The sequence below is a fragment of the Notechis scutatus genome, chromosome 6 (genome assembly GCF_049901735.1).
Source record: "Notechis scutatus isolate UNSWTSFEM ecotype Mainland chromosome 6, rNotScu1.2, whole genome shotgun sequence".
Classification (NCBI taxonomy): domain Eukaryota; kingdom Metazoa; phylum Chordata; class Lepidosauria; order Squamata; family Elapidae; genus Notechis; species Notechis scutatus.
Window position 1 is genome coordinate 71,905,751 of NC_142014.1, and position 18,400 is coordinate 71,924,150.

The 18,400-nt window shown below is 42.6% G+C and overlaps 1 protein-coding gene and 1 long non-coding RNA gene across 4 annotated transcripts in view; one reads left to right on the top strand and one right to left on the bottom strand.

The window, feature by feature from the left end:
• PDE3A (phosphodiesterase 3A) overlaps nt 1-14,109 on the top strand; it is a 272,636-nt gene extending 258,527 nt beyond the window's left edge. For all 3 annotated transcript variants that reach the window (XM_087968745.1, XM_087968744.1, XM_087968746.1), the window contains 5 exons: nt 243-442; nt 1,935-2,138; nt 3,812-3,967; nt 5,217-5,454; nt 9,675-14,109. In XM_087968745.1, coding sequence (XP_087824871.1) covers nt 243-442; nt 1,935-2,138; nt 3,812-3,967; nt 5,217-5,454; nt 9,675-9,913 — 1,037 coding nt within the window. In that variant the 3' untranslated portion in view covers nt 9,914-14,109. The remainder of the gene's footprint in view (nt 1-242; nt 443-1,934; nt 2,139-3,811; nt 3,968-5,216; nt 5,455-9,674) is intronic.
• Nucleotides 10,722-16,474, bottom strand: LOC148130247 (uncharacterized). Its single transcript, XR_015750165.1, has 2 exons — nt 15,800-16,474; nt 10,722-15,479 (listed from the first exon to the last, which is right to left on the bottom strand). It is a non-coding gene; the product is annotated as an uncharacterized LOC148130247 (long non-coding RNA).
• Between the last annotated feature and the right edge of the window lie 1,926 nt (nt 16,475-18,400).

Below are 18,400 nucleotides of genomic sequence, written 5' to 3' on the forward strand. Positions count from 1 at the left end.
TGGTATTTGCTGGTTCTCCGAACTACTCAAAATTTCCGCTACCGGTTCTCCAGAACTGGACAGAACCTGCTGAATACCCACCTCTGACCTGTGTATGACGCATCCAGCCCGCGGGCCGCCAGTTTGACACCCCTGCAGTAGACCCTTGTAAAATGGTATGTTTGATTGAGCCAGGCTAGTGAGCCCAAAGAAATATTGCCTCTGTAAGAAACAGTCTCTGAATAATCTGATTTCCTGCCCAGATTCAGATAGTGGGATCCCTCACAGCCACTTGGGATACGTATTGTCAAAAACGTACACGCCAACAGATGACAACTACGGGTGCTTGGCGGGCAACATTCCATCCCTTGAATTGATGGCCCTCTATGTAGCGGCTGCCATGCATGACTATGATCACCCAGGGAGAACCAATGCCTTCTTGGTGGCAACAAGCGCTCCTCAGGTAAATGGGCTGGGATTGCAGGAACACCTTGCTTATACAGCTAAGAATAAGAAAGAACCTTATAGCGCTTTTTTCAGGCTACCAGATTTTATTCTAGGGCAGTGGTCTCCAAACTTGGCAACTTTAAGAGTTGCTGGACTTCAGCTCCCAGAATTGAAGTCCACAATTCTTAAAGTTGCCAAGTTTGTATAGGGAATTCTGGGAGTTGAAGTCCACAACTCTTTAAGTTGCCATGTTTGGATGGGGTATTCTGGGAGTTGAAGTCTACAACTCTTAATATTGCCAAATTTGGAGAAACCTAGAGCATAAGGTTTTGTGAGCCGCTCTCTTCATCAGGTGTGTGGAACAACTAAAGCTGTTATATGTAATTAGTAATTTGGAAAATTTGATGGAGTTCACGGATCATATTCAGTAGTCCTTGCTTAACGACTACTTACTCGGCAAGTATTTGTAGTTACAATGGTGCTGAATGGGTGAGACCTGACCAGTCCTCATAGTTGAGGCTGTCCCTGAGGTCAAATGGTTGCAATTTGGCCCACAATTATGACATCACAGCATACTGCGGCCATGTGATTGCCATTTGCAAACTTCACTGCTGGTTTCCAACAAACAAAGACAGTCGGAAGCTGGTAGGAGGTCTCAAATGGTTACCACATCCTTGCTTTAATAACCATGTGGAATTCACTTAATATTGGCAGCTGGAACTAAGTGGCAGGATCACATGACAATTACATTAGTAAAGTATGGACTACCTCTACGTAACTCTCCATGAGCTTAGTAAAACCATCTGCTGCTTTTCCTGGGACTAGATCCTTTGCCTATTTTGTGGACAGAGAAATTGAGTGGTGATTTCTCTAGAGGAAATAAATGCTCTAACCATTTTTTAGAGGCAGGTTCCCTCCACAGTTGCACGGTGGGAGGAGGCTATGCGTATGTTTGCTTAGATCAGCGGTGTCCAACCTTGGCAACTTTTAAGACTTGTGTATTTCATCTCCTAGAATTCCCCAGCCAGCATGGAACGCTGGGAGTTGAGGTCCACAGGTCTTCAAAATGCCAAGGTTGGACATCCCTGGTTTAGATATTCATATACCAAACATTCTACTAGTTATACAACTTAATTATTTATACGACATATAAAGCATTTAAAATTCTAGAACAAAATCTGATGCTCTCCTTTGGGATTTAATAGCAATGTGGGAAGCCAGAGATTTTCAGATCTCTAGGGACATGATTGTTCAGTAAAAGACAGGATATTCACATGCACAACATTGGCCTCATCATTAAATAAGTACACAATGACTATTGTTCACTCTTGAGAGTTTGGACAACATTCTGTTCTGGTTTTTTTTTAAAATAAGTTTTAAAGCAAATTCCCTTTCATGCAAATATGGTTAATTTTGGGAATGCATATCATTTATTTAGGTTTCAGCAGACCTGCCATCTCTCAGAACTTCTGGAAATAAACATTCTCTCCATCTCTCTTTGTATATAGGCTGTTCTATATAATGACCGTTCTGTTCTGGAGAACCATCATGCGGCGGCTGCATGGAATCTTTTCATGTCCAGGCCAGAATATAATTTTTTAATCCATCTTGATCATGTGGAGTTCAAGCATTTCCGCTTCCTTGTCATCGAGGCCATTTTGGCCACTGATCTGAAGAAGCACTTTGATTTTGTAGCTAAATTCAATGCCAAGGTAAACATGATCCCTGTGTCTTATTAAGGTTCTTTATATAAGAGCCTAGAAAATCATCAAAGGGATAAACATGGAATAAATGGAAGGGCTTAATCATGCAATGTTGCAAGAATAGTAATCTGGAACCAAGCTACTCACACTAGTAAAGAAAGAGTGTGGAGAAGAGTAACAAAGAGGGTTAGCAGCTTAAAAACTAAATCTTACGAAGAACAGCTAAAATGATTTGGTATGTTTAGCCTAAAAGAAAGGAAGGATATGCTATTTGTTTGTTTGTTTGCTTGTTTTTCCCAAAAGTGTTTTTTCAAAAGGCAACTGGACTGTTTTTTCTTGAAAAGAGTCCAGTTGCCTTTTGAAAAAGCACTTTTGAGACAATTGTGACCTGGATGACTGAGAATCTCCATAGACATATTTGTTTGTTTGTTTTTAAATTAAAAAACCACCCACTTGAGTGAGCTCCAGAATCACTTAACTAGTAAAACAACAGATCAAATTGGATTGCAAATAGATGTAGAAGTTTATAAAATTTAGGTCTGTTTCGCAATGGGGAAAGTTATGATTGCTGAGATATATTTGCCAGTATACAACTAAGGGGGTAATAGTATGTGTTTTTGTGGGTTTTTTTTTTTGTCTTCTCATCCAAGAAGCTTTTTCAGTTCTCAGTTCTGAAGAAGCTTGTTGGATGAGAAGCGAAACATCTTCAAGGAAAAACAAAGGAAGTCCAGTTGCTTCTTGAAAAAGCAGCTTTGGGACATAGAAGGAAAAGTTACATAGTGGAGGGAAGAATAAGAATGAGAAAGTCAGTCAAATCCAAATTACTGTGGTGGGCAGATGTTAGGGCTTCCTTGAAGTTAGCCTTTCTCCAGCAGATTCCCCGGTAGATAAAGTGTTCTTCCTTCCTTCCAAGTTTTATCAGAAAGGAGCTGCAACCAAGAAGATTACAGATAAAAGAATAATGTTATCAAGTGCAAGACTATCGTATTCCATAAAGAATCTGAAGAAGCGTGATTCAGATAACACAATGAGAGAATAACAGAATTGGAAGTGACTTTAGAAGTCATCTAGTCCAACCTCCTGCTGAAGCAAGAGACCCTATACCAGGGATGTCAAATTCAAGGCCCATGGGCCGGGGTGCTTAAATCTGGCATGTAGGGTCGGCCTGGAAATATCAAAGGACCAGCCCGCTATGCCTCTGGTGGCCAAAATGGGGCACATGTGCCCGCCCCCCGTGGCCCATTTTTAGGTTCCCTATCTTCCAGCAGCACTCTGCCAGCCAAAAATGGGCCCGTCTCCCCCCGCACTCCCTCCCAGCCACCTGGCCCTCAGAGGATAACTACAATGCTGATTCGGCCCTATTTTGGACAAATAGCTGCCCAGTCTCTTTTTAAAAATCTCCAGTGATGGAGCACCCACAACAGAACCAAAGCAGAATCAGATCTGATTAGTACATGTATGGGAGGAAGACCAGAAATTGCTAGGGCTAGAAGCTAGATAGAGAAGTTTAAAAAGAAAAAGATGGTAGTAATAAAGCAGTATAGTGGTACACCAAGGAAATGCATAATACACCCAAATAATAATCCCTACACAGGAAAGGGTTCTTGTGCAATATACATCATGTTCACCTTTGGAATTGCATTATATGTTTTGTCACAACAAAGTAATACGTTACCTGCCAGGTGAATGACGATGCAGGCATTGATTGGACAAACGAGAACGACCGATTATTGGTTTGTCAGATGTGCATCAAACTGGCCGATATCAATGGTCCAGCCAAATACAAAGATTTACATCTAAAGTGGACAGACGGCATTGTGAATGAATTTTATGAACAGGTGAGAAGATACAATTGCTGTGAACAACTTTTTTTTTAACTACCTTATGAATAATGCCTATCATTTTAGTCTTTAGTTTATTTTCTAAGTTTTGAGAATGGCAGGGACTTTGCTTTGGGCAATTCACAATAACAAAGGCAAATTATTTCCATAAACCATAGTAAACCAGTTCCTCATAATCCATTCTTCTAAATAATCAAATGTTTTACTTCCGTGTTTCAAAACTTTAAAATGCAAAAAAAAAAAAAAAAAGAACAACCCCAAAACAAAACCCACCCAAAACAAAACCCACATCTAAGCATGACTTAGATGTCTTTTAAAAAAAACCTCATCCATTATGTACCTTGATCATATAATGGATTTGTTGCTCTGGTTAATGTCTCTTTTCTTTTTTAGGCTGGTTTCTTTCCTTGTAATCAAAAGTAGTTCCCTGAACAACCTTCCAATGGTTTACAGTTCCATTTTTAAGAGATATTTAAGGTTACACAAGAGAGCCAGTTGTTCACACAACCCTTCTAAACTAGTTCTTGAAGTAACCCATTTTCAGTGTTCATACAATACTTTGAACTATACACTGGACAATGAGATGGAAAAAAACAAAACATCTGTGTTCAGATTATCACACATAGCCCAATTCCTGGAACAATCTGCTTCCTGGATCCATGTAACATATTGAACCATAAGCTGTCTTAAAAAGTTTGCAGAACGTACTAAAACACAGACATAAAAGTACCCCTAAGGTTAAAACTAATGGAGTTTTAATATGTCATTTGAATACAGATGCTTGGTCTTGTAGCAGTTTACTTTACCATGCATATAGCAATAGCACTTAGACTTATATACCGCTTTATAGTGCTTTACAGCCCTTTCTAAGTGGTTTACAGAGTCAGCCTATTGCCCCCCAACAATCCGGGTCCTCATTTTACCCACCTCGGAAGGATGGAAGGCTGAGTCAACCTGGAGCCTGGTGGGATTCGAACTGCCAAATTGTAGGCAGCCGGCTGCCAAAGTAGTTTGCAGTACTGCACTCTAACCACTCTTAACAATAATCTTTCTCAATCTGGCTCCTGCCAGGCCTTCTGGGATTCCAACCCCCAAGAATTCCCACCCAAGCAGTCCTGAATTTTGGAAATCTGGGACTATCCAACATAACACGTCTGAGGGTTGAGAAAGGGTGGCTTAGCCCCATCAGGGAACTGGAAATCAGCCCAATTGCCTTGGATTAATACAGTGCCTCCTGTTTCCCAAGGGTGATGAAGAAGCCAGCTTAGGTCTCCCCATCAGCCCTTTCATGGACCGCTCTGCTCCGCAGTTAGCAAAACTCCAAGAATCCTTCATCACTCACATTGTGGGACCCCTGTGTAACTCCTATGACTCAGCAGGACTGATGCCAGGTAAATGGATTGAAGACAACGATGAGTCAGGAGATACAGATGAACACGAAGAGGATTCCCTAGACATGGACTCCTGTGACAGCCATGAAGCAAGTACGTTTGTCCTAGGTTTTCATTTCATTTCATTTCATTTCATTTGCCTCTGGACTGCTGGTTTCCCAATAAAAATGCTGCAAGCCCACCACTGGTGGGATTCAATTTTTTTTTTACTACTGATTCTGTGGGCATGTCTTGGTGAGTGTGGCATGGCTTAGTGGGCGTGGCTTGGTGGGCGTGGCAGGGGAAGGACACTGTAAAATCCCCATTCCCTTCCCCACTCCTGGGGAAGGTTATTGCAAAATCCCCATTCCTTCCCCACCCTACTAACCTGCTTTCCAGCTCCATTCTCCTGTGCAGGGCAACCAAAGAAGACCCAGCCAATCAGCTGGGACTCAGGAGGCAGAAAATAGATGGGGGCGGGGCCAATCAGAGATGGTTTTTGCCAGTTCTCTGCACTACTCAAAATTTCCGCTACCGGTTTCCCCAGAACTGGTCAGAACCTGCTGAATACCACCTCTCATTTCGCAAAAAGTTACTCTGAGTCAAATTTATGGTTTGTGGCAAGGAAACCAACAAGATAATCGATGTAAAGCAACCTGGCAACATCCTCAGTGCTAATCTACTACCATAGCACTGATGATGTTACCTAGTTGGGTAATGAAACGTCTGCAAGAAAACATCCAAGCTCAGAGAGCACCGAAGACCCCTCATCTGGATTTCTTGGAAGTATGTTATGTGGGGTTTGGGGTTGTTCTTATAATTATCCGCATTGTCTGATCTAAGACACGATATCAAATTGTAAACCACAAATGGGCAACTACATCTCTAGATGCTGCTCTGCTCTGAGTGTCATATAAGTTATTACAAAAGACTTTTGGTAGCAAACAATTGAAAACTCCAGCAATTTATATATTTGCTGCCCAATCTAGCTTTGAAGTGACTCTAGGCAGCTTCCTTGCTGAGTGTGGAGTTAATCTTCCCCCTACTCTGGATAGGACACGAGCATGAACCAAACAAATTAAACTCCTAGGGAGCCAAACCACTACTTTGATCACACACTAGTATCCTGGCTAACATAACATCACAATTTATGAAATAAGTAATAATGATGGGTGACTTCCAACAATACCCAGTCCCATTTCGACACATGTACTTACTCAGTCTTTCTGCGTGTTCTGTAACTTTGATTGAGTGACACACAAGTCAAAGCAGCATTCATTCATTCAAAATTATACTTTAAAAAAATCTGAATTGTTGGGGCAAAAATATCTACGTGGTTCAAATTCAGTCTTCCCAAGATCAAGCTTTGAGGTAAGAAATAGCGAGTTGTGTGTAATGTACTTCCTTGGTTTCTCCGCCCAGGCACTTCAATCTGTCTACGTTAAAGACGACAATCACAAACCTATTTAGAATTACAGATTCAGGTGACCTTGGATGGGTAAAGTATTACTCACCAAAGGACAGCTCTAGCAAGTCACAGTAGAAAACATGTCTGCAAACACCCCCAAGAAATAATAAGAAAACGGAATATTCTTCCTGGGAGATAGGACACGTAGCACATGTCCATTTTTCAAGGTCTTTGCATTTCCAGAATCTCTCATCACATGATATGAACCAAAGGCAACAAATGGCGTTACAGTAACTCACAATGAGTATGTGTGAAATGATATCCAGCAAAATGTTTTGTTAGAATAGAATTCTTTATTGGCCACGTGTGATTGGACACACAAGGAATTTGTCTTTGGTGCATATGCTCTCAGTGTACATAAAAAATAAAATACATTCCTCAAGAATCATAAGATACAACACTTAGTGATAGTCATAGGTTACTAATAAGCAATCAAATCATACTAGGAAACAAATAAAACAATATAAATTGTAAGGATACAAGCAACACCCTTATAGTCATAAGTGGGAAGAGACAGGTACTAGGAAGGATGAGAAGAGTAATAGTAATACAGTCTTAGTAAATAATTTGACTGTATTGTGGGAATTAGTTGTTTAGCAGAGTGATGGCATTCAGGAAAAAAACTGCTTGTGTCTAGTTGTTCTGGTGTGCAGTGTCCTATAGCAAGGGTCTCCAACCTTGGCAACTTTAAGACTTGTGGACTTCAGCTCCCAGAATTCTTCAGCCAGCTGGCTGAGGCATTCTGGAAGTTGAAGTCCACAAGTCTTAAAGTTGCCAAGTTTGGAGACCCCTGCCCTATAGCATCATTTTGAGGATAGAAGTTGAAACAATTTATGTCTAGGATGTGAGAGGTCTGGAGATATTTTCACAGCCCTCTTTTTGACTCATGCAGTATACAGGTCCTCAATGTATACTGCACAATTGTGAATGGTTAAATGTGAATGGTTAAATTCAGTCATGTCCAATTTTGGGTAACATTATAGGCAAATGGTCTCTATGCTATTTTGTCAAGCACAGCTTTCAACTGATGGATGTTCAACATGATATCAGAGTTGATGTTATCAAGCCAACATGTTCTTGGTTTGCCCCTTCTCCCTTGTCCATTAGCCACTCCTAACATCATTGCCAACAAAATGTAGGATGTGATTAACGCCCTTCTGGCCTCTCTGAAGCCCTGCAAAGTATGGGAGGGGATATCTCCCAGGAAACCAGAGAGGGTATGTTTTATTATGGAAGGCTGGTTCAGAATTGAAGTTCCTTCTGATTAAACCTGGAGGCTTCCTACAGGGAATGGAAAGTTTTTTCTAAGGAAGGATTGAACTGGATTTGGGCTGTCCCACAGTGAAAAGCTCTTTGTTCGAAGTTGAAAAACTTGAAGGACTCAAGAGTTGGGCTTCCAAAGTGCTAATCTAAGCACACATTTCTTTGACACAAAACATTCCTCGGTAATACTTCCTCCCTAACGGTTTTGTTTCCTTTTATTCAAACTTCTGGGGGGAAAAAAGTTCATCATGCAAGTTAGTAAAGACAGGAATGCAGATCTGGGGAGCGGTAGAATCCAAGTGTTTTACAGAATCTTAGACGAAAGCATGAAAAACCCTTTCACCAAGCAGAAGCAGTTTCTATGCAGTTCAATCCGAAGGGGTCCTCCTGATCTAGAAAGGGCCTGGCATATTCACAGCGCCAGAATGTAAACCTTTTGAAGTCGTAGCTTAATCAGCTGAAACTTTAGTTTCTGGTTAACTTAATTCATTTAATTGGTTTCCTTTGCAGGGGTTGGACTAGATCAGGGGTGTCAAACTCAAGGCCCACGGGCAGGATCTAGCCCGCAGGGTGCTTAGATCTGGCCCGCATGGCGGACCTAGAAACAGCAAAGGACCAGCCCGCTGCGTGCGGCCCTCCCAAGCTCCATTTTGACTGGCAGAGCGTTGCAGGAGGCCGAAAACAAAGTTTGGGAACCCGTTTTTGCTGGCTGAACACTCAGGCCACCACAGGCATCCCCAACACGAGTGACGTCGAGCTGGCCATGCCCACTTTGGTCACACCAACCCCGCCCCCCCCAAGGTCAAATATAACCCTGATGAGGTCCTCAGTGAAATCAAGTTTGACACCCTCAGACTAGATGATCCTTGCATTTGTTTCCTCAACTCCTTAGTTCCATGTTATTGTATTTGACTGATAAGTATTGGTCAGTTGGTAAGATTGGCAAGAGATTAATAGGCTGGGCATTGAGGGCAAAGCAAGGTCAAACATGGGACAATAAAAACATGTCATGACCTCATCACCCAAAAGTTAGATACAGGAACGGGAAAGATGTGTATCCATTGAAACTGGTTGTTTCATGCCAGACATACAAATTGCTGCTGGGCTTTTTTTCACAATTCATTTTGTGGTGGAAGGTAGACTGGAGTCCCAGGAGGGAGGGTCTGTTTCACAGAGGGCAAAGAGGCAGCAGAGCTTGGATAGTCTGGTAGGTAGGAAGAGGGTTAAGACAGTCCCTCCCTAGCAATCCAGAGTATATCTGTAATTATGTAGAGAATTGCTTTAGTCTGGCAAGATTCTGTCTGTAGGTGAGAAACAATAAAGAGCCTACTCAGAAGTAACTCCACATGTCATTGTTGGTTTCTTGGGGCCTGACAATTTTGCTGAATTGTATTCAAAATTGGCAACAACTTTTCAGCAATATCCCTCCATCAAACTGTTCCCAACAGAGAAAACTATTCTAAGTCCTACACATGGTCCTTACTTGCTTTATTGCAGTTGGGCCCTGCCTATTCTTTGCACGTTTATGTAGAAGTAAGCCAGTTTTAGTAGACTTTTCTCCCAATGTGAATGAGGCTTTATGTTTGCTTATTGCCTTTGGCAGGAAAGAAAAGGAGGAAAGTCTACTGCCAGATAACCCAGCACTTGCTGCAGAACCATCAGATGTGGAAGAAGGTCATTGAAGAGGAAGAGAGGAGAGCTGCAAAGGACAAGCAAAGTGGGGAGCCAAGAACAGCATTGCACCCGTCCTCTGAACAAATAGAGGCTATTAAAGAGGAGGAAGAGGAGAAAGGAAAGGCCAAAGAGGAAGAAGACAAAACAGCTTCAGAAACAAACCAATGACAGTGACAGGAATTTTGTACAGTATTTGGTGCAAGGACATCTTGCATACAAGCCAGCACAATGTTTAGACACAACACTGTAGAAATATGGGGTAATTCACCTACAGCTGTTTAAGTTTTCCTTCCTTCCTTCCTTCTTGCCTTTCTTCCCATGAGGTACATTGCTTTCACAGTTGAAACGGCCATTTTTACAAACTTTAAAATACATTGGAGAATTATATATACATAATTATATAAATTATATAAATTTATAATTATATAAATTATATAAATATATATATGGTATTCGGCTTTGTTCGGGTATTTTCCCATGTCATTATAGTTGTGCTTTTAAAGTTGTAGCAATGTTTTGGCAGAATCTCATCTGCCATCATCAGGCTTCTGTATTCTGTATCCTCACAGACGAACACAATACAGAAGCCTGATGATGGCAGATGAGATTCTGCTGAAACGTTGCTACAACTTTAAAAGCACAACTATAATGACGTGGGAAAATACCCGAACAAAGCCAAATACCATACATGTAAGTACCCGCGAAAACTTAAGAATATATACACACACACACACACACACACACACACACATACACATAAACACATACACATACATACACATATATATATACATAAAATATTAGCCTGGGTTTATAAGCTGCATATTTGTTTATTTGTTCTTTTTAAAAAAGATGATGATACAATGCTGCCTGTGATATTATTAAAAAAAAAGAAAGAAAAGGGAAGGGTTTGAAAATAAGACAATACTCCGTGAAATGGAGAAGGCCGTACTGCCCTTGATTTTTGATGGGTCCACTTTTGTCAAAGTGGAATAACCGATTGTGTAAATTAATGGTTGATCCCAACTGGCAGCCTAGATGCGCCTGCGGGACTTCACACGCACACACAAAACCGGAGCACCGCAATTCATGGAGCAAAGGGAAGGGTATTCTGCTTTGGAGACAGGCTGTGACACCCTGGGCACGTCACCACCGAAGATTATGCACCTCCATTGCAAAGAACTTGCTCTCTCTTTCTCAGCCTGGAGAATTCTGCCTCGGACCTCTTGCTCGTTCTTCCACACAATTCAGTCAAATCCAGACAGATGAGCCCACAACAAGACTTCCCATTTCTGGAGCAAGGCGCCTCTGTCGTTGTTTGGTGGCTCTTGATTGTTTTTCCGAAAAGGCATGTCCCTGTGCAACATGCAACTCCTACCTGTATATTGCACAACTGTCTGTGCCACCTCCCTTTCCCCTACTTTGGGTGAGCAAGTTTCAAGCAAGCATCACCTGTTCATCTGCTGGTGGTGGTGGCAATTTTCTATGGTGTCTGAAGGAATTTCCCGTTTTTTGAACTGAGATAGACTTTGGAGAGACGTCTTAGGATCCCTCTCACCCTTACCATCTTTTGTAAGCATCGTTATCCTTTCATGTGTTTTTAAGAGCATCAGACTTTAAAGACGGACCGTGAATGAAATGCCGGGTAACCGTTTCTTCTGGGGTGCATTGTGTATGGGCTGCGAACCTGGTGCCTACTGACCTCGGTCTGAGGGGACTCCACTCTTACTTCAAGGGATCCACTCTTCATCAATTTGATTGTCACAAGCTGATTGCATGTGATGTCGAGCAGAGACAATGTATGTATGTGAAACACTTCCTAGGACTCGCTGCAGTCCTACACAAAGTCACATGCCCCTTCTAGAAGGGAGGTCTTCAGCTTCTAGAATTTTTCAGGCAGCCAGGCCATTGCTGAGGATTCTGGAAGTCACTCTTCTGGAAGGTCACCACAACATTAAGGATGACTGCCATCCTGCATTTTCCTCCTTGATGCAGAGGCCATTTTGTAGATGCCGTGATCCATCTTAATATTTTAGCTAAGGAAATGTCACTTATCATTTATCTGTCCCTTCTACAGCCGCAAGAAATTTCCAAAGAGCGTCGTGGTTCTTTAGGACAGCAGTTTGGAAGCGAGGGATCTAGGCCAGGAGTTCCCAATATTGGCAGCTTTAGGACCTGTGAACTTCAACTCCCAGAACTCCCTTTGCTGGCTGGGGAATTCTGGGAGTTGAAGTCCATAGGTCTTAAAGTTGCCAATGTTGGGAACTCCTGGCCTAAACAGATGGAATTGGTTTCTGGCCCAAGGGAGATTGGAAAGCAACTACATAAAACAAGAAAAAGAAACCTTAGCGTTATCCTTCTACCAATAAGGCAGAAATCCATTATGCTGTTGGTTTTCAAGAAAGGTGCATCCTGCATTTCATATTCATTGGCCGCATCATAAGTAGACTAAATTCTGCGTTGATGTTCTCATGTAGCTATATTAAGGGAAAACCCAGTGATCTGACAAGTACCATTTCAGAAGATCTTTCAAATGTCCCCTTTGGAGGTCTATAGGTATGAATGCCAGAATGTAAAGAAAAGGGAAACAAACACAATATGACTTGCCTATTTCTCCCATACTCTTTATGTCCTCCGCCTGGGTAGTGTTCAATTTTATTTTTAAAAGTAAATACAATCTCATTCCTTGTTTTGAAATGCAGTTCGGATGGATGAGACAGAACTGCAAAAGAAACTTTGATATCAAAGTTTGTCCACCTTGATTGTATGTCTTGGCAGCTATACAAGCAAGATCCCAATAGGTGGGAAAAATTCACCAGCAGGCTTAGGACTTCATTAGATGATCAGTTTTCCATTTTTAATGGTTACTTCTTTGCTCACAACTAATTTTTATTAGCCTACATGTAAATACAGACACTGTTGATAGTCAAGGGAAGTTGGGTTGTATTTGTAAAGATAATTAAAATGAAAAAAACCAGATTTTCCCCAGCCCCCATATAAAACATAACTGTTTTTGAATTTGACAAATGAAGTCCTGCATGATTGAGAAGATTTGGAGAAATTGTTTTCTGATTGGTGGGATTATTTAGCATCAGCCTTCAGGGACCCTTTGAGTGTAACAAAAGTGCTGCAATTTAGCAGCAGAGCCTAACTGTTCCTCACAGAGTTTGCAGTAGTATGATAGTACATGTAGCAGGAGATCAGTCTGTAACCAAGTGTGCCCTCAAGAATATTTCTGAAATGATTGTCCCGTTTCCATTTGATTGGTTATTGAGCCAACCCATTTCTCTATCTTACTAATACTTCAGAATGAGTTTATTTCGCCTCATTGCTTTTTCCCCCAAGCTGATTTTCTGGAATCTCCTAGATCAGGGGTGTCAAACTCATGTCCTCACGTCGTCATCACATGACGTATCGCAACTTTTCCCCCCTTCGCTAAACTGGGTGTGGGCATGGCCAGCGCGTCATGCATCCAGCCCGCAGGCTGCAAGTTTGACAGTCCTGTCCTAGATTCACAATCTACACCAGGGGTGGCCAACTTTGGCAACTTTGAGACCTGTGGACTTCAACTCCCAGAATTCCCCAGCCAGCCACGTTACAGTCTACAAGTCTCAAAAGTGGCCCAGTTTGGCCATCCCTACACGGATTGTTCAGATTGTTGCTGAATGTATTGGGAATGTAGAAACTCGGTTCACATTTTGCCCTAAGCTATAATATGATGGAAGATTGTTGAATAAGCCATGATTTGCCATGTTTACAATTTGCCTGGAGCCATAATGTGTGTTTTGTGAATCACAGCGGCTGGGTTCTGACAATCCACACTGAACCAGAGTTCACATAGATGAGGCTAAGGCTAGATTGAGAGGGAAATTTAGGGTTTCTTAAGATGTGAAACTGATGCCTTAAGCTTCTGAGGAATCTTTCACTTCCATTCAATTTTTTTTAAAAAAAAGAAGATTAGGTGTTTTGGTGCCATCCAGTCTGGGAAGCCATGTTTGAAACCAGCAACATCCTTTCCTTCCATTCACTTATATTAAGCCAGTTCCAACTGAGGGGGGGAAATGCACATTAGAATTGGTTAGTAAGTAGTTCAGCCTCTCACGCTTTTCCCATAACTCAGCAAATGTCTTTGAAATTTTGCAAATAGTTAAAACACTCCCTTCCTGAGAAGGTTATATGGCGGGTAGCAAATCTTCATGTATAATGTTTTGAGCAAACATCTCAGATTTGTCCCCTCATGGTCCTTCCATAGGGTTATCCACATAGTACGGCCAAAAAGTCAACATTGGCAGCTACAACAATGCAATCAATGCTTTGCCTGTTTTTATGTGGGTGTGTTGTACATATGACGCAAAAGAGAAAAAGGGGTGGGGTTTAGAAACTTTGATTACACCATCAGAGCCACCATCTTATTTTTTTATTTTAACAATATCTTGCAGATACCACTGTTCAAGTGCACGTTACATTCTCACATTCTAGTAACTTATTATGTAAGCTCTCCTTCTCAGAGGACAAACCAGAGTAAATTGTCTATAAATGTGTTCTACATTGGAAACAGAAGTACTTGCTGGATGTTGAGTGCTTGTGTCTTCATGTCAATCTTTTTCCTGTTCAATTGTACTAACCCACATCTAAAGAGGATTGCTTATCTGCTGTTCTTCTCCAGTTCTGATTTTTTCTAGGGATTTCTAGCAGATATGAAACTGATCTAAGTACATTTGTTAGAGCAGCGGTCCCCAATCTTTCCAGATTGGCAGCCCAGCTCTGGGGCGGTCTGAGTGGGAGATGCACAGCTCCACAGCTTCACGCACGAGCAAAAGGTGCTTGCACTCAACGAACGAAGAAATGTAACATTTACATCTCTGATTCTTGCAATATCCCATGCACAGGGGATGCCTAATGTCCATGAAATTAGGATACATCATCCACCCACCCATCTATCTTATTTGCACCAAAATTAAGAATGATTATCCCCAGCAATCCTTGAAAAAAATGTGTGTGTATTTGACCATCATAGGAATTAAAGCCAATTCACTCTTGTTTCCCTTGAGACCAAATAGTGTTGATTCCTAACTTGAGAGGTGCACCTTCAGCACATAGTTGTATTTGGGTCTTCTGTTCAATCTGAGCATTCAACAAGTCATAGTGGCTGTTGCTGGGGGGACCCGTTGCAGGTTTTGAGTCTTTCAGTCATTGTTGGTTTGTCTGCCCTGTCAAGGTCTCTTAGTAGAGTTGTGGGTTTCACAGTAGAGTTGAAGGTTTCCTCAAAAGCAATACCATGAAGTACTCTTTTCTTCATAAGGGGAAAAAAAGGGGGAGACAGGTGAAGGTGCTCAGGCCAGACCTGAATGTTTCCAAGGTCCATTAATTTTTCAAGAGGTGATATTTCAACTAGTGTTGAACTAGTGGTGTCGTCCTACCACCATGGCCTGCCCTGATAGCCATGATCTTAGTAAGGAATTGACCTTCTGAACTAGAATATCCAGATAGATAGAAAGAAGAGGTCTTGAAAGTTGTTGGGCAGCCAATGTTGACTCCCAACATTCTGTGAAGAGCCAAAGCAAAGGAAAGTTGGAAGGTGGTGGAGAAAGAGCAATTTAGAAGGACCCATTCTTTACCTGAGTGGTTCTTCAAGTTTCTTTGTTGTTGTTTTTTAAATTTCAAATTGGAAAGAAATGCTGGCATTGAAGAAGTTGCTGAAAGAAGTACCGTATTTGCCGGCGTATAAGACGCACTTTTGCCCCAAAAACATGCCTCCAAGTGGGGGGTCGTCTTATACGCCGGTATATCCACTGCCGGCTTTCGGATGCTTGTTGGACGCAGCGCGGCGCCTCTGGCTTCCTGGATCCCCTGCGCCGCTCCGCTTCATCCCGCCGCCTCGCTCCGCCCGAGGCTGCAGCCTTACTGCTCTTCCCACGGCCCCTGGCACTCTGCCCTGCCGCTGCAGCCCCGGGATTTCTGGAGGCGTTTCCGGTGGTGGTGGGGGTCGCCTTATACGCCGGGTCGCCTTATACGCCGGCAAATACGGTAGTATCTGTGCTTTCATAATAACACTGCTTGCTCCTTCAGTGTCCCACTAAATTCAAATGGGGCTTTAGAAAAAGGGTTCAGTCGTGACATTTTCATACCTCCCAAGTAAGTGGAATTGCCAATCATTGTTGTACTGTAGAACTGTACCTCCTGCATTTAGTATTTGTAGATGTCCATTTTTTAAACATGGTCTTCTTTTCACATAATACTACCTGCATTATTTATATTTATATATTGCCAATATTGTTGTAACCAAACTTCTTTAAAACAAAAACTTCAAAAACAAGGCCTTGTAATTTTTTAAGGTAATGATCTTTCACAAACTGACTGAAATCTCTGTTGGCTTTTCTTTTCACGGATATCTTGCACTTAAGACATGTAGCAATACTTAATATATTCCCTTCACGAGTATTTGTTAGGTGATTTTTAGTTAATGGCTGATAAATGTTTTGTACAAAATAGATTCTGTACAGGCAGAGAAACAGGAGAAATCTTTTAGATAAATATTATTTATTTTTACTGTTTTGTAAGTTAGACACTATTAATGAAGCTCCTTTTTTGCCAGAATTACTGGAAGTGCCTCTTGGTATAATGTATTATAGTAAATATATATTCAGAATTATTAGAGATACTGTGTCACAAAATGAACAACATGGATGTTGCAATGTGAAGAAAAAAAACATAAATATAATTCTGTGGTATCATATTGGTGACTGTTTTTTGTTTTTTTTCTTAATGGGATTTGTGAACTACACGCGACATCAGGAAGGGCATCCGGTCAGTAAATGCTCAGCTCCATCCAGTCGCCTCGACTCTACTCCAAATTAAGGGATTATAGGGTCGTAAAAGAGTTTGTGATTTGTCTTTAATTCCCTCCATAGTCCAGACCAGGGGTGGGCTTCAAAAATTTTAGCTATGGGTTCTCTGCCCGGTTGTTGGCCTCCTGCACCATGGTGGCGGCGGGGGGGGGGTGTTTGTGCCCTCCCCAGGCTCCGGAGGTGCTCTGGAAGCTGGAAACTGGCCCATTTATGGCCTTACCAAACTTCCGGGAGCCCATTTTTTTTACCTTCCCCAAGCCTCCGTGTGCGCCTTGCACTTACCTGCATCCAAATCAGGCCACGTGGGGACTCCTGAGTGGGGCAGGGTGGGGTGTGATGGGTGGGGCCAACCAGGAGTGGGATTTGGGGGTTTTCCAAACTGCACAGAATCTTAGCTAGGGGCTCTCCCGGACCCCTGTGAACCCCCAGCAGCCCATCCCTGGTCCAGACTTAATAGTATTGGGTCAGACTGTAGTTCAAGTCCTCTCATCCAGTCATGGGTACCAATTTAAGGAGGATTCAAAAGAGTTTAGAGGATAAGCAATGTTTGTGAGCAGTGGACTGGAAGTTTAACCTGAGGGTAGATTAAGGAAGGATTGTCAAGCACAGGAAACCTGGAGCCAAGGCGGTTCAAATGAATACAGGTTTATTGGATTCTATCTCTACAAAAATCTGATCTTCTAATAGTCAAAGCAAGTTGGCAGTAGATAAGGGTCAATGGAATTTAAGGTGGGATGGACTTTGATCTCTTGTGGGTGCAAAGAGACTTGAGACTGATGATGCATTTGACACACACACACACACCCCGTCCATGGGCTCAGCCTGGTTATCTCCTGCAGTACTAGGTACTGTTCTGACCCAGCTCCCCAAACATGACAAACCCTCTGAAGTTAAATCAAGGATTCCTTTATTAGGAGCACCAACAAAAAGCTTCTCTCTCACCACAGGCTAACAAGTCTATCCGGCAGGGAGATGAATAGCTGTCTGCTATTCATCTCCGCCCCCTGACTTTTATCCCCAGAGCTAAGGTAGGGCTTCGCTAGCAGCGGTGGCTCTTCCCAAGAATCAGCCCATGGATTTCCACTGCTCTCTTCTCCTCTGCCTTCTGTGCATCCGCGCATCAGGCACTGGACCCAGCTGTTCCTCCTGTTCCTCATCAGCCACCTCCAGACATGGGGGCTGCAGACTCCATTTGAGGGCTGACAGATGGCCCAGGCTCTGCCTCTGTCTGTCTCTCTGCCAGCTCCACTCCCTTTTCCCCCTCAGAGCTCTCAGGTTGCCTTGATGCAGGCCCTGACTCCCATGTTGATTTGGCTGCTGGAGGGGCCAGCGACCGACAGGCCACAACAGGTACACTTAGCCTTAGATGGCAAACCTTTTGGACTCGATGCGTCAGAAATTCAGAAAATTCCCACCTTGACAGAGCGAGGGACAGGAAGAGGAGGAGGCCTCTCCAGACATCCTTTCTTTTGTACTCTCTTCTCCGGATACTCTTCTCCGGAAGTCATACAAGAGGGTCCTACTATCATAGTGGCTCTGGAGCCTCCAAAAATTGCATAAGAATCCTTGCCCGGTTTTTGGAGGGCTCAGAGGCTATGCTAGAGCAAGGCCCTCTCCTGTGGCTTGCTGAACATCCAAGGGCTTGGTATGTCACCAAAATGGCCTGGTGTGTCACCCAGGACACATTTGGCATAGATCCGTGATGGCAAACCTATGGCATGCATGCCGGAAGTGGCATGCAGAGCTATTTCTGCTGGCATGCGAGAGGTCACCCAGAACAGCCCCACTGTGCATGCGTACACATGCC